Raw genomic sequence first — 21,658 nt, 5'->3', positions numbered from 1 at the left:
TGTACAGGCATGGCTGCTGTATGGTGACATCTTGCGTGGAAGTCCTCACCGCTTCCTGCCACAATCCCTTCAAGGATTCATCCTGCTTTTGTTCAGCAAGGAAGTCTGCAGCATGCTCCCCTTGCAGTCAACTGCCTGCATTGATGTCTCTGGAATCGTTTACTCTGGGCTGGGGCTCTGTAGGTGCCTCTGCTCTTTCAGAAGCTTCTTATACTTTGATCTTAAAAGTCCTGCCTGGCAAGCACTGCTTCTTTTGCACCAGATCAGGCTTAATAAGGGTGGCTTCTGCCCCTCCAGCCCACCACCCATTCACTCTCACAGTTTCCATAGAATCCCTGTTCAATTCCTCCTGCGCCTTCCAAATCTGTAACACCCTGGCTGGGCCTTCAGGAAGTGCCTCCTCTGAGACAGGGTACTCTGGGGAGCTTTGTTCAGTGGCTTGACTTGGAAAAAGAAAAAAAAGAAATGGAATGGAAAAGAAAAACATATGGGAATCCCCGTTAGAGGGAACTCTGTATCACTGAAATGCAAAGAGCGACAAGAAGCAGAAAGGCAGGAATCAGCCAAGCGATGCTGGTCTATTACAGTTTTTATAATACCACAACCACCATCCACATCAATGTACAGTTCCGCAACAAATAATCGAGAAGCAAGACACAATACTCATGGTGACGATGCAATGACTTGTGAGTCTACACAAAGTCTACACAAAGAATCAAACTATTAGAACAACAAGGAAAGGCTCAAAGTAAAGGCCGTGGTGGACTTGTTACATGACAGACATGTATGTAACTTGCCCAGGCTTCCTTTAGTCGTATTCATCTTCTGAAATTGATGTGAATGAATTGATATATACTTGGAGCTATCAGAACAGCATGTCTTTCTCTAGTACCATTAAATGACTTGCATCATCCACAATTTATAAAACCTTTAAAAAATAATTTAGGATGATGTTCTATTGTGGCACACAGGTGTTTTTATTATATATATATATATATGCTTTTTGTTACCACTATTCAGCCCCATTTAAGATTTCTTTACTTCATGAGCTGAGCTTCAGTGAGTGGGGGCCCCATTTTAAAATCTTGTCTCTGGGCCCACTCCAACCTTGCTACACCCCTGTTCTGATGTCCTCCTCCTCCTCCTCCTCCTCCTCCCTTCTCATGCCAAACAAAATGTATGTGGGTGAGTCAGTGTCTGTCTCTTTGTAAGCGATACTGGATTGCCCCAAAATATGATTTCTGGCTCCCCAAGATATTCTCCAAGTATGTAGACCTGTACTAGCATGTAAAACTACTTGTGTGTTCATTTACAATAGCATAAAGTTTATGACTTCTTGTATTATTTTAAATTTTGTACACTGCCTAGAGATGTATATATCAGGCGGTATAAAAATATGGTTAATAAATTTTGGCTCCCTAGGCAACATATTATTATTTATCATATTTTTATACCACCTGATATATGCATTTCTAGGCAGTATACAAAATTTAAAACAATATAAGAAGTCACAGATTAAAATACACAAGACACAATGAAAACAATAGCATAATTAATTCTAATTAAAAGCCTGCGAGAACAGATGAGTCTTGAGGGTCTAAGGCACCCAAACCCTGGGGCCGGTCCTGACTGCCAGTATGAATAAAAGAAACTTGCCTCCTCCGAAAGTTTGCAGGGAGAAACTGGTGCCAGAGAAGAAGAAGGGCTGACTGAGAGCATCGGACAGAAGACTGCCACACAAGTTTGATGCTGTCTCCGCATTGCACACAGCATAGACCCAGCCCAGCCAGGCCAGCTCCTGTTTCTGCAGGAAGCCGTTGGAACAAATACGCACAGTTTGCTTTGCAGCTTCTGCCGGCTGCGAGAGAGGAGGAGGGACAGGGCTCTCTTGCCTCCGTCGCCCTCAGGGTTAAAACGAAAGAGTCCAGCTTCCTAGAGAAGCAAATAAGAAGGCGGAGCCGCATGTGATCTCGGCCACTTCCTGCCCCGCCTGTTGGAAACGGGGCTTTGGGCTTTCCCGCGCAGGGGGTCCCCTGACGACTTTCTTCTCCCTACGGGATCGCCTGGTGGGTGCAAACTTAAGTGCAGTTGGGTATAAGGGCCTCCGAGGGAGAGGCATGGGAGTGCCGGGCAGGAAAGCGGCGGGGAGAGGCCCTCCCTGGAAGACTCCGAGTGGGGAAGGCTGATGATAGTGATGGGGCGGCTGCGGGGGACCGAGAAGAAAGCGAACGAGGTCGCCGCCAGGCTGCACGCCCAAGGGAGGGGGCGGCTTGTCTGTGTGTGTCACCCAGGCATGCAGCAGCCTCCCCACTCCCCAGAGCCCTCCTGGGAAGCGCCTCTCCTCTCTTCATCCAGGAGTTCCTCGGTGCACACGGGCCATTGGGGCCCCCCTTGTTCAATTATAGCGCTGCCCCTGCTGCCAGGGTTGGAACCGGGGACATCCTGCATGCAAAGCAGATGCTCCACCATTGAGCTATGGCCCCATAGCTCAAGTTTAAGGCAGGGCTACTCAACTGCGGCCCTCCTGCAAATGTCGACTTCCTACCATCCCCGACTATTGGCTACTGTGGCTGGGGAATCGATGCTGGGAGCTGTAGTCCAAGAACAGCTGGAGGGCCTCAGTGGAGTAGCCCTGGTTTAAAGTCTCTCTGTGTGTCACCAGAATATGTCCTTGAGGGTCATGCAACCCTCAGTGACATATTTTGGTGACACTTGGTGAGCTGTAGAGGAAAGGGGAGTTTATTTCTAATCACCCTCTCCCACTCAAGTGCAGTGGCAGTCTAGAACTAACACATCTGTGCTTGTGCAATATGAGTCTGGGCCTCAGCCAATGAATTTTTAGAAATAAGAAACTATCCACGAAAAAATGAAGTATGGGACTATATTCCCAGAGCACTTCCCTATATGTGCAAGGAACATAACTCCTGACATAAAATCTAAATGAATATAAACAGTTTACTTCAGTGCTGCAGAATGCTTGACTTTCCAGTTGTTGTTGAACTACAACTCCCATCTTCCCTGTTGGACAATGGCTGGGGATGATGAGAGTTGTAGTCCAGCAGCAAATGGGGGGCGGGGCAAAGTTATGCAGCTCTGGTGCACTTTCATAAAGGTTTCCTGTCATTAATGTAAGTTTGCACTCATTTCAGAACATTGTCCACTCTGGAAAGAGAGATCTATCAATCAAACAACATGTGTAGAGGGAGAGGAGACCATCATCTCACCGAAGAAAGCAAGTCATGAAATGGAAGGAGGAAAAGGAGTACAATCCAAATGAGTGCATTGCCAGGGTGAGAGGGGAATGTGCACGCCCACACATCAAGGCTCGTTAACTGAAAAGTCAACTTCACCGTCAAAGCCTGAAGTGCACAGCATGGCACTCTCCTCAGTAAAAATAAAGGCAAAGCCTGATATGGATGAAGTTTTTGGATGCCTGGCAGATGATGGCTCAGAGTGGGCAAATGAGGAAGAGACCCCTACTAGTGGCAATAGTGAGTGTTGGGCCAATGACACCCATGAGCAGAAGAGAAAAGGAAGGACTCGCCAGAAGATGCTGAGTGAGGATACCACCAGCTCAGATGCACAGCGCCAGCACTTTAGGCAGTTCTGCTACCAGGAGACCGAGGGGCCCCGAGAGGTTTGCAGCCGACTCAACAGCCTTTGCCATCAGTGGCTGGAGCCAGAAAAACACACAAAAGCTCAGATGCTGGACCTGGTGATCCTGGAGCAGTTCCTGGCCATCCTGCCCCCAGAGATGGAGAGCTGGGTGAGAGAATGTGGAGCGGAGACCAGTTCCCAGGCAGTGGCCCTGGCAGAAGGTTTCCTCCTGAGCCAGGCAGAGGCCAAGAGGCAGGAAGAGCAGCAGGTGAGTGTGTCTGTTTCATCCTGGGAGCTCCCAAGGGCTGAGAGTGTGTGGGATGGTATCCCAAAAATTCCAGCCAGTTGCCCAGCAGCTTTTCCTGGTAGTTGTCCAAAGAAGGGGTGTCCCAAACCCTCTAGGTGAATGAGGAGAGCTGCTAAGCAGGGTGTGCCCTTGTTGCATACGCATGGGAGATCACATGTGTGAGCACGGTAAGATATTCCCCTTGGGGGATGGAGCTGCTCTGGGAAGAGAATCTGCACACCTGCATGCAGAAGGTTCCAAGTTCCTTCTTTGGCATCTCCAAGATAGGGCTGAGAGAGACTCCTACCTGCAACTTTGGAGAAGCCGCTGCCAGTCTGTGTAGACAATACTGAGCTACAGAGTTCCCTCTAACAGGGATTCCCATATGTTGTTGACTCAAGCTCCCAGAATCCCCATCTGCAATGGCTTTTGCTTGGGCATTATGGGAGTTGTAGTCGTCAATATCTGGGAATCCCTTTTAGAGGGAATAATGCTGAGCTAGATGGACCCATGTTCTGACTCTGTATGTGGCAGCTTCCTATGTGTGACTTTGAATGTGTGGGGTGAGTATCCCTGGGAAGAGCAAAAGTTTTGGAGGGGGTTGTCCAGTTTGCTTATTATTGTTTATTACCTATCTATCTATCTATCTTTTAATTCTCTAAGACATACCGGTGGCTTATCGCATGTGTGGCAGCTCTTGCGAGAGTTCAGAGAACTGCCAGATAGCCACAGGACGGGTGGGAGGGAAGGAAATGGCAGCAGCGGCCGGCCGGGGAAGAAAACGGCGGCTGGCCAGAAAGCAGCGGGCAGGGGGAGAAGGAGGCCGAAGGCGGTGGGAGCAAGGAGAAGAAGCGGGACAGCTGGCCATCTAGAAAGCAATGCGGGGTGGGGGAGACAAGCCGGTGGTGGGGAGAAGATGTGGGGCAGCCAGAAAGCAGTGGGGGTGGGGGAAGAAAAAGGTGGTGGTGGGTGGGTGGGCCGGCCGGAGGCTCTGCACTTGGCCCAACTAGTATGTTCATATGGCCCTTTATCCTAAGACCCCAGGGAGATGAACAACAAGTTAAAAACAATAATAAAACATCAATTAAGAACATCCTGGAAGCAAAACAGACACCACCCAAATGGGAGCAGGAGCTAAGATGCTGGGAAGAAGAGGTTGCTGCTGCAGAGAGAGCAAGAAGCGCTTTCCTCCTTGTGGGCAGAATCTCAGCATTTGCAGCCAGCAAAACTGCTCTGCTAGCGACGGAGGCTGCGGAGAGGCAGGGATGGTGTAGCGGAGCGACACCAGCTTCTCTCCCCTGCTGCCTCCTTCCTTGGCTGAATGGTCTTAGGCGAGAGTCTGAGGTGCCCTGCTTGGTCCCCTTCTAATCCCAGGGTTGGATGAGTATCCCATTCATAGACCTTTCTGTGTTGGCCTGCCAGGGACACAGCCACCAATTCAGAATAATCTGCAGGACCTCCTGGCTGCCAGTTGTGGGTGACCACACGCAGTACGGCCATCACTATGCAGTTCCTCAGATTTCCAGTGCGGGGTTCTCCTCTTTCACATCCAGAAGGTCCTCGTTCTGTCCCTGGCATTTTCAGGGAGGGCTGGGAGAAACCCCTGCTGGAAACCTTGGAGAATGACTACCAGTCAGTATAGCCCGGGGTGGGCAAACCGGGCCCTGTAGTTGTTCTTGAACTACAATGCCCATCATCCCCAGTCACAATACATTTTGGCTGGGGATGATGAGAGTTGTAGTCGAGCAACAGCGAGAGGGCCAGGTTTGCCCACACCTGGTATAGGCAATACTGAGCTCAATGGGTCAATGATCTGACTCAGAGCGAGGCAGAGAGGGCACGTGGGGAAGCTGCACAAGGGCATCTGGGAGCTGTAGTTCCTGCCAGTATCCCCATAACAGAGGGAGGAACTGCTTCTCCCAGATGTCCTCGTGCGGCTTCCACATATACTCAAGCATGTCAGTTTCCATAGAAGGGGCTCCCTTCCTGCCCCAGAATTGCACAGCGATGGTCATGCTGGGAACAGTTGCCCCCATGAGGCACTGGGGTGTCCTGCAGATTCATCAAGATTGGACATTCCGATGCCTAGCTTAAGTCGCTAGTGGGTTGTTGGGCATGGAAGTTAAAGTACTTATTTTCCTTATTTACTTATTTATTTATTTAACATTTATATCCCGGTCTTCCTCTGAGGAGCTCAGAGTGGTGTACATGCTTATTTTTATCCTCACAACAGCTCTGTGAGGTAGGTTAGACTCTGAGATACATGACTGGCCCAGCGTCACCCAGTGAGTTCCATGGTTGAATGGGGATTCGAACTCGGGTCTTTCCGGTCCTAGTCCAGCACTCTAACTACTATTCTATGCTGGCTGGTAGAAGGATACCCATGTACGAAGAGGCTGAGGAAGCAGTGCCCTTGGCTGTCCATTGCTTTCCTAATCCTTCACTTCTGTTTCAGGCATCCTTAACAGAAGCAGCCACTGATTTTTCTCAGACAGAGAAGGCTCCATCAGACTCAGGGCAGAAGCAACTGTTCCGGTGGATCGTACAGGAGGGTGACCGAGGTGCCACTTCTCTGGGTAGGGGTCAACCTGGCATATTTCAGCTTCTCTCTCTTTCTTACTCACCTAAAATTCTTGGGCTGCTTCTGTATTCCCTTGGAACATGTGATGAGGGATGAGATGCTTCTCTTGGGCTTCTTTGATGTGTTAAGGAAGAGCTTCATTTCAACAGCTGAAGACATTTTCAATCCAGACCAGCACCTTGCTTTGGGGCACAATTCAATGTTGTAGTGATGGGGAGGATCTGAGGGAGGACTAGGCCTCACTTAGAGCAGCTGCTGGGTCGTTGGGCCTTTCCTAATAAGGGGAAATCAAAACAGAAGGACCAATCCGGAGTTCTGGGATAGAGCTACACTCACAGCCACCAGCAGGAGGAGAGAAAGCTTTGTTCTGTCCCAAGAGTGCCCTGAGGAAGCAGCTGGCTGAGAAACTGCTGGGGAAATGGGAAGGCCACAGCCTGGAGGCTGGAGATAGCAGGGAAATCCCTGCCGGTGAGTAATAAGATAGGGACCAGTTCAGTTAAAGCATGTGGGGAGTTTATTTTCCTTTATCCTATTCCTTGAAACTTTGTTGCTTGGTTTATGAAACTCTCTCTCACACACACAATCTGCTCCATGAAAAGACAATTGTTCTTATTGCATACCTTTTTTCTTTTAAATGTGATGATAAACCCTTGTTGGTGAAGTGTTCTGCTCTTCATTCTGGGTCTGCCTTGGTCACATGCCCTTGGAGGCCGGGACTGCTTGGCCCTTCTAGGGAGGGTTTTGCCACTTGACCATCCCATACACACACACACACACACACACACACACACACACACACACACACACCATCTTATATGAAGAGTAGGTTTTCCCAAATCAAAATAAAGTGTATGGTGGCAGCCTACTGTGAATCCCTTACCATCCAGGATTCATCCCAGTGAACTCCCCCCCCCCCCACTCCTCGCTCTGGTAGGAGCTATAACAAGTGTGGAGACAGATTTCTTTCACAGAAGGAAATGAAATACAAACTACTTAGAACAGCTAAACAGGGCTTGACAATTTTCTGGTGCCAGGGAATCGTAGCACCTAGAAATTTTACCATGGTTCCTAGATGAGGATATTCAGAGGTAGATTTATGTAATCAAATCTGTATTTGTTAGGGCCAGTGCTGCCTGTGTCTAAGTATTTATTTTTTAAGGGGATAAAGAAAAGCCATTTACGCTCCCCTTCACAATGTCTGTTACTAAGTCTGGTAATTGTATTAAGTGCCCATTGTTTGACCCCCAAATCTTTGGGTTGGCTCCTAGAGCCAAAATTAAATGGTCAAGACCTGAGGTAAAAGACCATCCTTAGTTCTTTTTCTCTCCCTCACAGGCAGTGAAATGACCCTGGTGCCTCATTTCAGGACTTCTCCTTCGTGTGGTGGAAGTGATACAGTTGCTGTGCCGTCTTTGGGTCAGGTAAGAGAAGAATGGGTGGAGAAGATGGGCAGAGGTGCCCCTGTTGTCTGCATACCTCTCTGGGGCTGAAAAGATTTGCCTCTTCTCTTTTATTAAAAGGGTCTGCTGGATCAGGACAAGGGCCCATCTGAGCCAGCACCTTGTATCACATAGTGGCCGGCCTGGTCCTTCTGGGAAGCCCGCAAGTGGAGGAAACTGCCACCTCCCATTGATCTTCCCTAGCACCTAATGTTCAAGGGCACTAGTCAAAGGCTAACCACTAGGAAGGCTTTGAATGCAGGAAAGAGGGCATGCCCTCAACTCCTGCCTGTGGCTTCCAGTGGCATCTGGTGGGCCACAGTGTGAAACAGGCTGCTGGACTAGATGGGCCTTGGGCCTGATCCAGCAGGGCAGTTCTTATGTTCTTAATGCAACAGTGGAATCTCTGGGTTCTGCAGGGGAACTCCCAGCCACCTTTTTCGATGATCTCATTTTAAAGACATAAATGTTTTTCTTTCTTTCAGGTACTGGTGGCCTCTGAAGAAGTGATTGTGAATTTTACAGAGGAGGAGTGGGCTCTGCTGGATCCAGGCCAAAGAGCTCTGCACAGAGAAGTCATGGAGGAAATCGGTGGGCATCTGTCCTCTCTGGGTAAGGCTCTCCCTTCATCTTGGCCTGATGGATACTGAAAGCAGGAATTGTGGCTCTTGTTGGTCTGTATCCATACACAGTAGGGATGTCACTGAAGACATCATTGGCTTCTCTTTGCTCCTTGGATGCTTTATTTATGTACTGTAGCAGATTCATCAGTTGCTCTTTCAACTGGAGTTGATATAGCTACCTATGAAAAACATTTCTGGTAATGGCAAATTCAGTTACTTCAGTCAATGCTAATTCTATTGTCTTTATCATTATATTACATGTTTAGTGTTTTGGGTGTGTTAGCACCTTTCTGACTTGCAGGATGGTGGTGGGAGGTGGTTGTATTTCTTTATAGGAGACGGAAGCCCTAAAAAATGCCCCTTTTAAAGCAGGGCATCCAAACCTCTAGATAACACACTGGCTGACATCCAGACTCATGGGGCCCATGCACGACAAACAAGGTTGTGGCCACACAAGAAGGGAACATTGCAACCGCTGGTAGAAGACTTTCTCCAGAATACATATATACAAGGTTGCTCAACTTGCCGACATTTTCTCTTAGGCCTGGGGCTAATCTCAAGCAGACACTCCTTTCTTTGCACAGGATCCTTAAGCTAGCACAACACTCGTCTGGGACTCAAGCTTCCAACACAGAGGACCTCGCCTGCGCAGTGTCCTCACATAAATGCAATGCTCTTCTGCTAGCACACTGTTAATCAGGATACTGGCCACTTCTAGCTCATGCTAATTGGTAGCTACATTTTAATATGTGGCAAGATCAACCTCCCTGTTAACTGTCCGTTCGGTTGGAGAGCTGGTCTTGCAGTAGTGAGCATGAATGGTCTCCTTTTCTAAGCAGGGTTCACCTTGGTTTGCATTTGGATGGGTGACTATATGTGAGCACTGTCTGCTGTAAGACATTCCTCTCAGGAGATGGGGCATAGCTCAGGGGAAGAGCATCTGCTTGCATGCAGAAGGTCCCAGGTTCAATCCCAAGTTGGGCTGGGAAAGACTCCTGTTTGAAATCCCGGAGAGCTGCTGCCAGTCAGTGTAGACAATACTGAGCTAGATGCACCAAAGATCTGGCCTGCTATAAGGCAGGTTTCTGTGTTCCTAAATCTTTTCTACTCTCTTATTCACACAGCCGCTCACTGGGTTTGGTTTTCTGAGTTGAGGCTCGGTTCCACCCTGATCACTTATCTCTCCTTATGCCTGCAGGGAATAAGAGAGAGAGGAAGGAAGAGGGCAAACTGCAGAGAAGGAAAACTGAAGCCAGTCCCACATGGAGGGAGCCATCTATTGCTTCAGAAGTTGCTGGCTTCAGTGGAATTCCTGTCCAAGAAGAATGTCACAAACAGACTGAGACCCCACTTCATTTAAAAATCTTAACTAAGCAATCCAGCCTTCCTCCACATCAAAGAATGACTAAAGAGGAGAAACGATTCAAGTGCTCAGAATGTGGAAAGTGCTTTTACTGGAAACACTTTACTACACATCAAAGAATCCACATGGGTGTGAGGCCGTATACATGCTCAGAATGTGGAAAGAGCTTCAGATATAATTCACATCTTTGGTCTCATCAAAGAAGGCACACGGGAGAAAAGCCCTATCAGTGCTCCGAGTGTGGAAAAAACTTCAGTGATAAAGCAAGCATCACAAGGCATCAGAGAATCCACACAGGGGAAAAGCCATATCAATGCTCTGAGTGTGGAAAGAGCTTTAATCAGGTGTACCACCTTACTAAGCATCAAAAAACACATACTGGGGAGAAACCCTATAAATGCTCAGTGTGTGGTACGAGCTTCAGTGCCAACATAAGCCTTGCTTATCATCAATTAACCCACACAAGCGAGAAATATAAGTGTACAGAATGTGGAAAGAGCTTCAGGTGTAGTTCACATCTTTGGAATCATCAAAGAAGGCACACGGGAGAAAAGCCATATCAATGCTCCGAGTGTGGAAAAAACTTCAGTGATAAAGCAAGCATCACAAGGCATCAGAGAATCCACACAGGGGAAAAGCCATATCTATGCTCCGAGTGTGGAAAAAGTTTTAATCAGGTGAACCACCTTACTAAGCATCAAAAAACACATAAGAGCTTCAGTGCCAACATAAGCCTTGCTTATCATCAACTAACCAACACAGTGGAGAAATATAAGTGTTCAGAATGTAGAAAGAGCTTCAGTTGCAGGAGAACTCTTACTTATCATCAAAATATCCATATAGAGGAGAAGCCATATAGATGCCCAGTGTGTCAAAAAACCTTCAGAGACAGTACAAGCTTTGTGAGGCACCAGGGAATTCACACAGAGGAAAAAACATTTATGTGCTCTGCGTGTGGAAAAAGCTTCATTGACAACACACGTCTTATAAGACATCAGAAAACTCACACAGAGGAAAAACCATATAAATGCTCCGAGTGTGGGAAAAGTTTCATTGACAGCACAAGCCTTATAAGGCATCAGAGAATTCACACAGGAGAGAAACCATTTAAATGCCCAGTGTGTGATAAGAGGTTCAGTCAGAGGACGCAGCTTTCTGCACATCAGAATGTGCACACTGGGGAGAAGCCATTTCAGTGTTCAGTGTGTGGAAAGAGCTTCATTCAGATCACTAGGCTTACTTACCATCAAAGAATCCACACAGGAGAGAAACCTTATAAATGTTTGCAGTGTGGAAAGAGTTTCAGTTGGAGCACGAGCCTTACTTCTCATCAAAGAATCCACACACAGGGGAAATCTACAAATACTTGCAGTGTGGAAAGGCATTTAGGTGGAGTACAGAAGGATATGTAAGCAGGAATGAGTCTGTACATTGCCGGCCTCCTTGCTATCCCTGCAATCGGGCTCTGTACCGGAGGACAGGAAAGTAACCAATGTAACACCGATTTTCAAGAAGGGATCCAGGGGTGATCTGGGAAATTACAGGCCAGTTAGCTTAATGTCCATTCCAGGCAAATTGATGGAACACATTCTCAAAGATAAAATGGTAAAGCACATAGAAGAACAGGCCCTGCTGAGAGAGAACCAGCATGGCTTCTGCAGAGGTAAATCTTGCCTCACCAACCTTTTGGAGTTCTTGGAGAGTGTCAGCAAGTGTGTGGATCAAGGTGATCCTGTTGACATAGTATACCTGGACTTCCAAAAAGCGTTCGACAAAGTTGCTCATCAAAGACTCCTGAGGAAACTTAGCAGTCATGGGATAAGGGGACAAGTATATGTGTGGATTGCTAACTGGTTGAAAGACAGGAAACAGAGGGTAGGTATAAATGGAGAGTTTTCACAATGGAGGGAAGTAAGAAGTGGGGTCCCCCAGGGATCTGTACTGGAGCTGGTGCTTTTTAATTTATTCATCAATTATCTAGAAGCAGGGGTAAGCAGCGAGGTAGCCAAATTCTTCCAAGTTCCCCCCTGTGTTCCCATTTCTCTTACCAGGTGAGAGGTAGGTCTTGCTAGGGTTGAATCGGGTTAACGGACCTGTATTATAAAGTTTTGGCTAAAACTGGTTTTTACCAATGTAGGCCTGGCTTCCTTGGTAATGATTAATGATTGACTTTAATCATAAGTGGAAGACCTTACTTAAAAATAAACTTCTTCAATTTGGGTTCTCCCATGAGGAAGTTCTTAGATTAGGGCATGATCAGGCCTGGCAGGTTATTAAGCAGCGTATTGCCGATACAGAATTACAAGTGGATACAGCCTGTCTAAGAAGTGGTATCTATTTGGGGAAACAACTTTTAAATTCCAAACCGGCAGCATATTTAGATAATATTCTAATCCCTAAATTTAGGCGTCCATTTATTCTTGCCCGCCTAAATGCCCCTCCGACGGCTGTTAGGGTTGGTAGATTCCGTTTAACTTAAGGATTTGCTCCTGTGGAATGGGTGCTGTAGAAACTACCCCTCATGTTATTTCAAACTGTAAATTTTAAAAGCGGTATATAAATATTGATCGTATCTTCAAGGGAGTGGCATAGCTGTGCAAAATCCTCAAATCGCGCTCTTGTACAAATGTTCCCTGCAATGTAAATGGACGGAGGAAGCTGCTTCCCAGTGGAAGATGCACCACAGGTTGTGCGCCTTGTTGCAGAAGTGCAAAGGAGTTTGCACTAGCAGCTCCTGATTAGCTAGTGTGACTAGCAAGTCGCAACATTTTTGCACTTGTGCAGTGCATTTGAAGAAGTGCTTCGTTAGTCTGGATGTCGACAGGCATGCAAGGATAATGGAGTTCAGGAGACAAACTTCCTGGGCCATGAGTTATCTGGGGGCTAGGGGCGTGGGGACAGTGGAGCAGGGGGGAATTTGTACCCCTCAGCTGCCAGGGTCTGAGGGGGCTGCCAAGGTACCCTCTCCCTCGACTAGGGCAGCCCCTTTCCCCCTCCCTGCACCCAGCCAGTGAATGGAGCGCAAGAGAACTTTGCCAGCTGAGAGCACGAGCTGTGCCTCTCTCCTGCCCAGCCAGTGTTTCAATGAAATGCTGACTGGGGAGAGGGGCTGGCTGGGAAAACTCTGCAGAGTGATATACATACATACATCTCTGGGCCCAACGTTGGGAATTCCTGTCCTAGGCCATACAGTCCGACTGTGTTTTTCTCTTTACCATTTCCAACTCTGGCCTTCCAGTCTCCAACCACCTCTTGCTTGCATGTTCTGTCAATTTCAGGCTGGACTTGAGCATAAAACTCATCAACTTCCTCTTCTGCAACAGTTGTTGGGGCATAGACTTGAAGAAATGTCATCTTAAAGGGTTGTCCACGAAATTGAATTGATAATAGTCGGTCACTGACTGCATTGTACCCAAGTACTGTCATTGCTATATCCCTTCCTGACTATGAAAACCACACCGTTCCTTCTTTGTTTCTCATGTCCTGAGTAGTAAACAGGATAACTTTCTGACTAAAAGTGTCCTTTTCCTGTCCACTTGAATTCACTGATACCCAAGATGTCAAGCTGTAGTTGATTCATTTCATCTTTCACTGTGTCGAGCTTTCCCATATTCATGCTGCTTATGTTCTACATTCCCATTGTAATTCTGTCTTTGCAGCTTTGGATTTTCTTTTCCTGCATGGCAACATCAGCTGTTAAAAGGCTTTAGTCTAACTGCGTCATATATACCATCGGTACTCTGAGAGTTCCGCAGCTCTTCCTCAGTAGCATGTTGAGTGCCATCTGACCTGAGAGGCCCATCATCTGGCACTACATCCACAATCATTCCATTTTGTCTATCCATGTGGTCTTCTGGGTAAAATACAGGAGTGGTTTACCATTGTATGAAATGATGCCTTTATCGTTATCACTGAAGTAATCGTCTGCCTCCAGCACCTTCCTATATCGCTGCTGCCCAATATAGGTGCCTGCTTGCTTTAGCTGGGCATCTGGGATGGCCTTCATACTTGGGTGACCCTGCCAGGAGTATACCTCCCGAAGTACTTCGCTCATCCCTCCCAGGAACACCCACCACCACAATGAGGCAGCATAGCAGGACTTGGGGTGGGTGGGGCCTTCAAGTATACTTTTGTTTAAAGATTCATTGAGAAGATCTTGCTAGAAACCTTAAAGCAGGAGTGGCTCTTGTTGCTGACCAGAACTAAAAACCAATATGCTGCTTCTCTCTCTCTCTCTCTCTCTCTCTCTCTCTCTCTCTCTCTCTCTCGTCCTGAGCTTGCTCTTGATCTGCTCCCCTGATTAAATTGTTACTGCTGTACCTGGATCACTGATGGTGCATAGTGTTGAGTCGAACCCATAAACCCCCAGATTGTGATTGCCCCTTCCTCAAAGGAAGCGGGTGCATTGCAAAAAGAACCATATGAAAATAGAAACAGCTCAAAATGCAAACCAAGGATTGTGTAGGATTGTCTCCTTGATACTAGAGGTGAAGTGTTTCTATGCCTCTTGGATACAAAGAGCAAGCAACAAACTGATGTAGCATCACTGGGCATGCCCTGGGATGGCCCGTCTCCCCGCTCCAGCAGGTTCTCTCTCCTTTGGGTGTCTGCAAGCCACGTGCCTTCCCTTGATCCGTTGGCACAGACCATGCGCTTATATTGGACCCTTTTGGCTTCTCCAAAGTGGAGGCCTCTTCTCTGGGGCCACAGGATAACAAAATGTGTTTCAGTGGGTAATGCCCCCTTGTCGGACCTCTCACAGATAAAACATATAGTGGCAGCCACAAATATCCTCCGCATTGGATATCCCGATTGGGGCAGGATTTCCAACTTTAGCGGGTTTTAATTGTAGGACCAATGTTCTCTGAACAGAGCTCCAAATCCATTAAGAGAAAGTGCTGTTCATTAGTGTTGTTCGGAAGGAATGTAATGATCCGGCGCCTCTGTGGCAGACTGAGGAACACAAGTGCTGAGGTTTTTCAGTGATTACAATATTATCCCAAAGTGGTGTCCTCCGCCTTCCTCTCTTATTTGCACAACAACCCTGTGAGAAAGTTGAGAAGTAGGAGATCACTGAGTGAGGATTTTAAACTCTGATCTCCCCGGTCCCAATCAACCATTCTACCACCTCTGGATCTTAATCCCAACCTGATTGATCCCCAGATCCACCTCTGGATCTTAATCCCAACCTGATTGATCCCCAGATCCAGTTTTGACACATTTCTCTTGGAAAGAGTGAGGTGGTATTATATAACCCCTATCCTTGAAAACTCTACTTACGTTTCCCCTCATTTCTCCTGAAATCCAAATCTGTTTGTTTCTCTCTATGAGGGAACCTAATTCTCTCCTCCCTCTCTCCTTGAGGGAACCTAATTCAGACGTAAAACTCAAGCCAAATTAACACCTTGAGAGCTGTACTTTAGTCATTGTTGGTCTTGCTAGTTTAATATTATTGCTCTTAACCATTATTTTCTCTTTCTGTAATCCAAAACTCATTTTATTTTGAACTCTTACTACTTCAGTCAGTTCTTTCCGTGACCAATGCATTGAACAAATTTATTCTGAAGGTGGGACGACTCTGTTTGAAGCTAGCTAATTCCCCCCCACAAGCCTAAAATGTAGCTCGGGGTTCCTGCCCATTATCCGGGAGCAGTTCTATTAATAAGGTTCCCCATTTAGCTGCATGCCCGAATGGTGAGCACCACCATTTCGCCCGTCCAACAGCCCTGCAAAGCAAGTCAAGTCACAAGACCGATTGACTGTTTGAGTGCTGTCAAGTCGGTGTCAGCTCTTAGCGATGACATAAATAGATTCTCTCCAGGATGATCTGTCTTCAACTTGGCCTTTAAGGTCTCTCAGTGGTGCATTCGTTGCTATCGTCAGAGTCTCCACCTTGCTGCTTCTCTTTCCTTCAACTTTTCCCTGGCATTATGGACTTTTCAAGGGAGCTGGGTCTTCACGTAATGTGTCCGAAGCAGGATAGTTTGAGCCTGATCATTTGTGCCTCGAGTGAACATTCTGGATTGATTTGTTCTATGATCCATTTGTTTGTTTTCCTGGTATTGTTTTCCAATATGTGTGCTCATTCTTTATTACACTGCTTACACATTGTAGAAAATAATGCATGGAGTATTATTATTATTATTATTATTATTATTATTAATTTATTTATTTTTACATTTATATCCCGCTCTTCCTCTAAGGAGCCCAGAGCGGTGTACTACATAGTTGAGTTTCTCCTCACAACAACCCTGTGAAGTAGGTTAGGCAAAGAGAGAAGTGCCTGGCCCAGAGTCACCCAGCTAGTATCATGGCTGAATGGGGATTTGAACTGGGGTCTCCCCGGTCCTAGTCCAGCACTCTAACCACTATACCACGCTGGTGTAGAGCAGAGAGAGTGGCCAGAGAAACCTTTCTCCTCCTCTCCCAACACAAGAGCCAGGGGTCATCCTATGAAAAGGAAGGCCAGGGAATTTTGTACCAACAACAGGATCATCTACGGAATTCTCTGCCACGGGATGTGGTGACAGCCACTCAGATGGATTTCAATGGAGCTTGGACAAATCAATGGCTTTTAGTCTAGTGGCTTCCTAAAGTTAACTGATAGCATCTGGATTACCTGATGGCCTGATCCATCAGGCTTTTAGGATACCTTTGTTTAAAGATTCATTGAGAAGCTCCTGCAAGAAATCATAAATCAGGAGATGCTCATTACTGACTGGAACTAAATGCTATATGTTGCTCAAGCAAACCAAGTAGTGTGTAGGATTGTCTCCTTGATACTAGAGGTGAAGTGTTTCTATACCTCTTGAATACAAAGAGCAAGCAACAAAGCAATCTAGCATCACTGGGCATGCCCTGGGATCCCCTCCCCCCCACACTGTTCCAACAGGTTCTCTCTCTCCTTTTGGGCAACTGCAAGCCATGTGCCTTCCCTTGACCCAGAGGTGTAGACCATATGTGACCCTTTTGGCTTCACCAAAGTGAAGGCTACTTCTCTGGAGGGTCAGGATAACAAAAGAGGTTCTGACTGTCATTTGTTTCGGTGGGTAATGCCCCCTTGTCGGATCTTTTGGAGGTAAAATAAAATATAGCGGCAGTCCTAAATGTTCTCCACATCTGTGATTGGAGCAAGATTTCCAGCTATTGCACATTTTAATGGTAGGGCCAATGCTCTCTGAAGACAACCACATCTCCAGTATGAGAAGGTACCTTTTAATTAGTGTTGTTCAGAAGTAATGTAAAGATCTGTGACAGACTGAGGAACATGAGTGCTGAGGTTTCTCATTTGTATCCCAAGGGGTGTCCTGTGAGGTAGTTAAGTTGAGAAGTAGGAATCGCTGAGATCAACTCAAGTTGTCCCTTGTGGAGGCCAACAAGGAGGGAATTGTGATGCCCACTGGCAGAGGGATCCAGCACTTCTGTGACAGATTGGTGAACTCGAGTGCTGAGGATTTTCAGTGAGTATAATCTTATCCCAAGGTGGTATCCTCCACCTTCCTCTCTTATTTGAACAACAACCCTGTGAGGTAGGTTAAGTTGAGATGTAGGAGATCGCTGAGTGAGGATTTCAAACTCATCTTCCTGGTCCTAAGCAAGCATTCTGCCTCTGGATCTTAATCCCAACCTGATTGATCCCCAGATCCATTGCCTGACATGAGTAATTTTCCCCATTGACTCCTAACCATTCCCAGGAGCCCCAACAAGAAAGAGACGACCCAAGAAAGACAAGGCGGCAATGTCTTCAAATCTATTTATATTTTATTTGGGGAGGGGTGGGAGGGGGAAAGACCCACTGGTTGACTCGTCTTCAGCGGCAAGCCAAGGCGCTTGCAGAGCTGAAGAGGAAGGCCGTGCAGAGAAGGCAAAAAACCTGGGGATCGAGAGACCTCCCAGGGGAAAATTCCTTCTCGGCTCCAAAAAGCGGCAACCAGCCAGGCCTGCACGGCCAGGTTAAACAGTGGGCCTTGGTCAATCTGTGTTGGGGCAGGACCACCAATGGATGAGACTGCCCCAAACCAGCTTGAGCCCTATGGCTTACCAAAAGGATAGCGCAGTGAATATCTTTGACTTTGGGAGTTTGGCTTTCAAGCTGCACGTGAAGGTTCTTCTGACGGTGAGGAGGTGAGGCCTCCGCTTCAGCCATTGTGCCCGAAAGGGGCTCGATTGATGGTGAAGGTCATGGCCTGAAATGAAAGGAAGAGAGATCCCCTGTGTTAAATGGGAGGGAAGCAAGTGGGGAAAGCAGGTGGGATGGGGTGGGGGGGTGTCTAACTTACCAGTCCAGACTCCTGAGAGAGCCTGGGTGTGGGTGCAGTTGGGCGTCCTCTTCCAGATGTCTGGATCCCCTACAGGGATTGAGATTGCAGCCAAGTCCAGGACTTTAACTGCCCTCCCAAATCCCACGGGGGCAGAGGGGGAACATTACCCGTTTCCTCTCTGCCCCCCCCCCCCGGGAGATTGAGCTACTCAGCAAAGGTGAGCTGCTTTTATTTGGGCTCAGAGGACAGTGGAGTATTATGATGTGTGCAGAAGTGGGAGCGGGTCTGTGATTGTGACAGAAGAAAGTGGCAGGCCATATTTAAACAGGCTTTTAAAGAAACCATATATGGTCGCCAACAAGGATGGGATTGTGATGCCCACTGGCAGAGGGATCAGGCAGTGCTTCACCATAAGTTTCAAGATCATCCTTAATGAAATTGCTGGGTGACAGCCATTTAAGAGTTTCTCAAGCATCTCCCCCAAAGACAAGAATTAGTCATGGGTGTTTGGGCAGTATAGTTTTTCAATTGGCAACCAACTCAGAAATTAATTGTGCAACTTTACTAATATAAAAAACAGAAGGGGGGGGGGGAGTTATGCACTATAACATGCTTAAAAGGAACAATTCAAAAATAAACCCAGAAGTAGACACCATGCAAAGTCACCAAAAAGAAAGCCAGAGCAGCTGCTGAAGAGCAGATTGAGTCCAACATGGTTATCTTTTTCACGGAAAATCTTAATAGCTTTACACACAGAAGATTGTCGCTGGGGCTGATGGGAGTTTGAGTTCAGCCACATTTGGAGGCTCCCAGCTTGGGAAGCCTTGACAAGATGATGGAGTCAAGGTTGTTACAAAGAGACCCTTTTGGGGGGGTTCCTTGAGGATCAGCCCCCCCCCCCTTTATCTGGAAGTACAAGCCTGTAGTTACCACTGTCTGCACTCCGGATTTCATGGGACCATGAGATCTGCATTGTGTATTGCCTCTAGCTAACTCAAAGGGCCTGGGAGAAGGAACGCCTAGGTCAGATTCAAAGTGCAGGAGAGCCTCCCCTCGCTGTCACCCCCATGATGATGATTCATAGGTGGGAAGCTGGAGTAGATGAGAATTAGGAAAGGTTGTGCCCTCGAGTCGGTGTCGACTCCTGGCGACCACAGAGCCCTGTGGTTGTCTTTGGTAGAATACAGGAGGGGTTGACCATTGCCTCCTCTCTCTCTGAGGGAACCTAATTCAGACCTAAAACTCAAGCCAAATTAACACCTTGAGAGCTGTACCTTAGTCATTGTTGGTCTTGATAGTTTAATTTTATTGCTCTTAACCATTATTTTCTCTTTCTGTAATCCAAAACTCATTTTATTTTGAACTCTATCCACTTCAGTCAGTTCTTTCCGTGACCAACGCATTGAACAAATTTATTCTGAAGGTGGGATGACTCCATTTGAAGCGAGCTAATTCCCCCCCACAAGCCTAAAATGTAGCTCGGGGTTCCTGCCCATTACCCGGGAGTAGTTCTATTAATAAGGTTCCCCATTTAGCTGCATACCCGAATGGGTATGCAAAGCAAGTCAAGTCACAAGACTGATTGACTGATTGAGTGCTGTCAAGTCGGTGTCAGCTCTTAGCGACCGCATGAATAGATTCTCTCCAGGATGATCTGTCTTCAACTTGGCCTTTAAGATGTTTCAGTGGTGCATTCATTGCTATTGTCATCCAGTCTATCCACCTTGCTGCTGGTCATCGTCTTCTTCTCTTTCCTTCAACTTTTTCCCAGCATTATGGACTTCTCAAGGGAATTAGGTCTTCACATAATGTGTCCGAAGTAGGATAGTTTGAGCCTGGTCATTTGTGCCTCGAGTGAACATTCTGGATTGATTTGTTCTACGATCCGTTTGTTTGTTTTCCTGGCTGTCCATGGTATCCTCAAAAGTGTTCTCAGATTGGATCAAAGTAAAAAACAACACAGCAGCTTTGTGGTTGGGGGTAGGGTTAAAGGGAGAAAAAATCACTAGCTGTGCAGTGTCTCCTCTTCAGAGGATGGAAATATATACAAAATATTTGTGCTCATTCTTTATTACACTGTTTACATTGTAGAAAATAATGCATGGAGTAGAGAGAGTGGCCAGAGAAACCTTTCTCCTCCTCTCCCAACACAAGAGCCAGGGGTCATGCCATGAAAAGGAAGGCCAGGGAATTTTGGACCGACAACAGGAAGTACTTTGTCACACATCATCTATTATCTATCATATTAATTCTTGTAGACGTGCCTCTGTGGGGATGCGTCCCGGCAACCCAGCAGATTGGCTGGGCGGTGGAGGCACCGGATTGGCTGGGCAGCAGTTGGCCGTGTAGGGAAGTGGCCGTTTGGGGAGGAAAGGAGAGGAAGGAAAGCGGGCAAGTGGAGAGGAGAACTGAATGGACTGGGGCAGAAGGGGGGGGGTGAAGCTGAGGGGAGAGAAAGCGGGGGAGCCTGGCTGGGCAGAGACAAACAGTTGGCCGCTTCGGGAGATGCTCTCTAGAGGGAGGGCTGCAGGAAGGAGCTGGCTGAACGCTTGGTGGCCCGACACCAGGGACTGGAGGAAGGAGGAGGCGGCAACGGCCAGCAGGGAAAATACAAGCAGGCTAAAAAGCGGAGGCGGGGGAGCACGAAAGAGAGAGAAAGAGGTGGAAACGGAGGAGGGAGCAAGCTGGGACAGAAGGCTTTGTGGGGAGGGGACTGAGGCAGAAGGCTTGGGGGGGAGGGGAGTAGGGCAGAAAGTGGGGGGAATGTACTGCCGCACAGATTCTCCGTGCGGGATCAGCTAGTCTATGGAATTCTCTGCCACGGGATGTGGTGACAGCCACTTAGATGGGTTTCAATGGAGCTTGGACGAATCAATGGCTATTAGTCTGGTGGCTTCCTAAAGTTAACTGATGACTCACAGGTGGGAAGCTGGAGTAGATGAGAACTAGGAAAGGTTGTGCCCTCAAGTCGGTGTCGACTCCTGGTACCCACAGAGCCCTGTGGTTGTCTTTGGTAGAATACAGGAGGGGTTGACCATTGCCTCCTCCCGTGCAGTATGAGATGATGCCTTTCATCACCTTCCTATGTTGCTGCTGCCCGATATAGGAGTTGCCCATATTCTGGAAAACACACTAGCGGGGATTCAAACCAACAGCCTTCTGCCCTCTAGGCAGGTTGCTTCCCTGCTGCACCATTAGGTGGCTAGATGTGAGTTAACCCAGAGCTATTCTTGAAAGACTAAGCCAAGTCCTCTCCCTATGTGGACACAGCAGTCAAGATAACACCTCCTCAGGAAGGAGTGATGAGAAAGCAACAGGTCATCTCTGCAGCTAAGGAGCATGTTTGTTTGTTTGATTTATATATTTCTGTAAACTGCTTTGGGAACTTTTGTTGAAAAGCAGTCTATAAATATTTGTCATATCCGTACGTTAATGGCCAACTCAGGGCCATGGGATGCTAGCTGGTTTACATTTTAGCTACCCCCACATCTTCTGAAAAGACAGGAGA

The 21,658-nt window shown here is 47.3% G+C and overlaps 1 protein-coding gene across 2 annotated transcripts; it reads left to right on the top strand.

Moving 5' to 3' along the window:
- Positions 1 to 1,981: 1,981 nt before the first annotated feature.
- Positions 1,982 to 17,663, top strand: LOC128341624 (zinc finger protein 436-like). 2 transcript variants are annotated; one of them, XR_008314495.1, is made up of 7 exons: positions 1,982 to 2,066; positions 3,150 to 3,865; positions 6,339 to 6,459; positions 7,800 to 7,885; positions 8,389 to 8,515; positions 9,725 to 11,764; positions 17,190 to 17,663. XR_008314495.1 is itself a non-coding variant. In XM_053287978.1 (6 exons), exons 2-6 carry the CDS (start codon positions 3,302 to 3,304, stop codon positions 11,299 to 11,301), a joined length of 2,475 nt encoding a protein of 824 aa, XP_053143953.1. In that variant the 5' UTR covers positions 1,982 to 2,066; positions 3,150 to 3,301; the 3' UTR covers positions 11,302 to 17,663. The 2 variants fall into 2 exon arrangements, 1 of the variants encoding a protein (XP_053143953.1); XM_053287978.1 differs by having other exon boundaries at positions 9,725 to 17,663.
- Positions 17,664 to 21,658: the final 3,995 nt, after the last annotated feature.

This window comes from Hemicordylus capensis, chromosome 2 (genome assembly GCF_027244095.1).
Source record: "Hemicordylus capensis ecotype Gifberg chromosome 2, rHemCap1.1.pri, whole genome shotgun sequence".
NCBI classification, from domain to species: Eukaryota; Metazoa; Chordata; class Lepidosauria; order Squamata; family Cordylidae; genus Hemicordylus; species Hemicordylus capensis.
The sequence above is the reverse complement of the archived record's forward strand: the minus strand, read 5'-3'. Positions and strand labels throughout refer to the sequence as shown.

Coding starts and splice junctions, on each gene's coding strand:
- LOC128341624 (XM_053287978.1), top strand. CDS start 3,302: ATGTGCACGCCCACACATCAAGGCTCGTTAACTGAAAAGTCAACTTCA. Junction 3,866..6,338: donor AGAGGCAGGAAGAGCAGCAG/GTGAGTGTGTCT, acceptor CTTCTGTTTCAG/GCATCCTTAACAGAAGCAGC. Junction 6,460..7,799: donor CCGAGGTGCCACTTCTCTGG/GTAGGGGTCAAC, acceptor TCTCCCTCACAG/GCAGTGAAATGACCCTGGTG.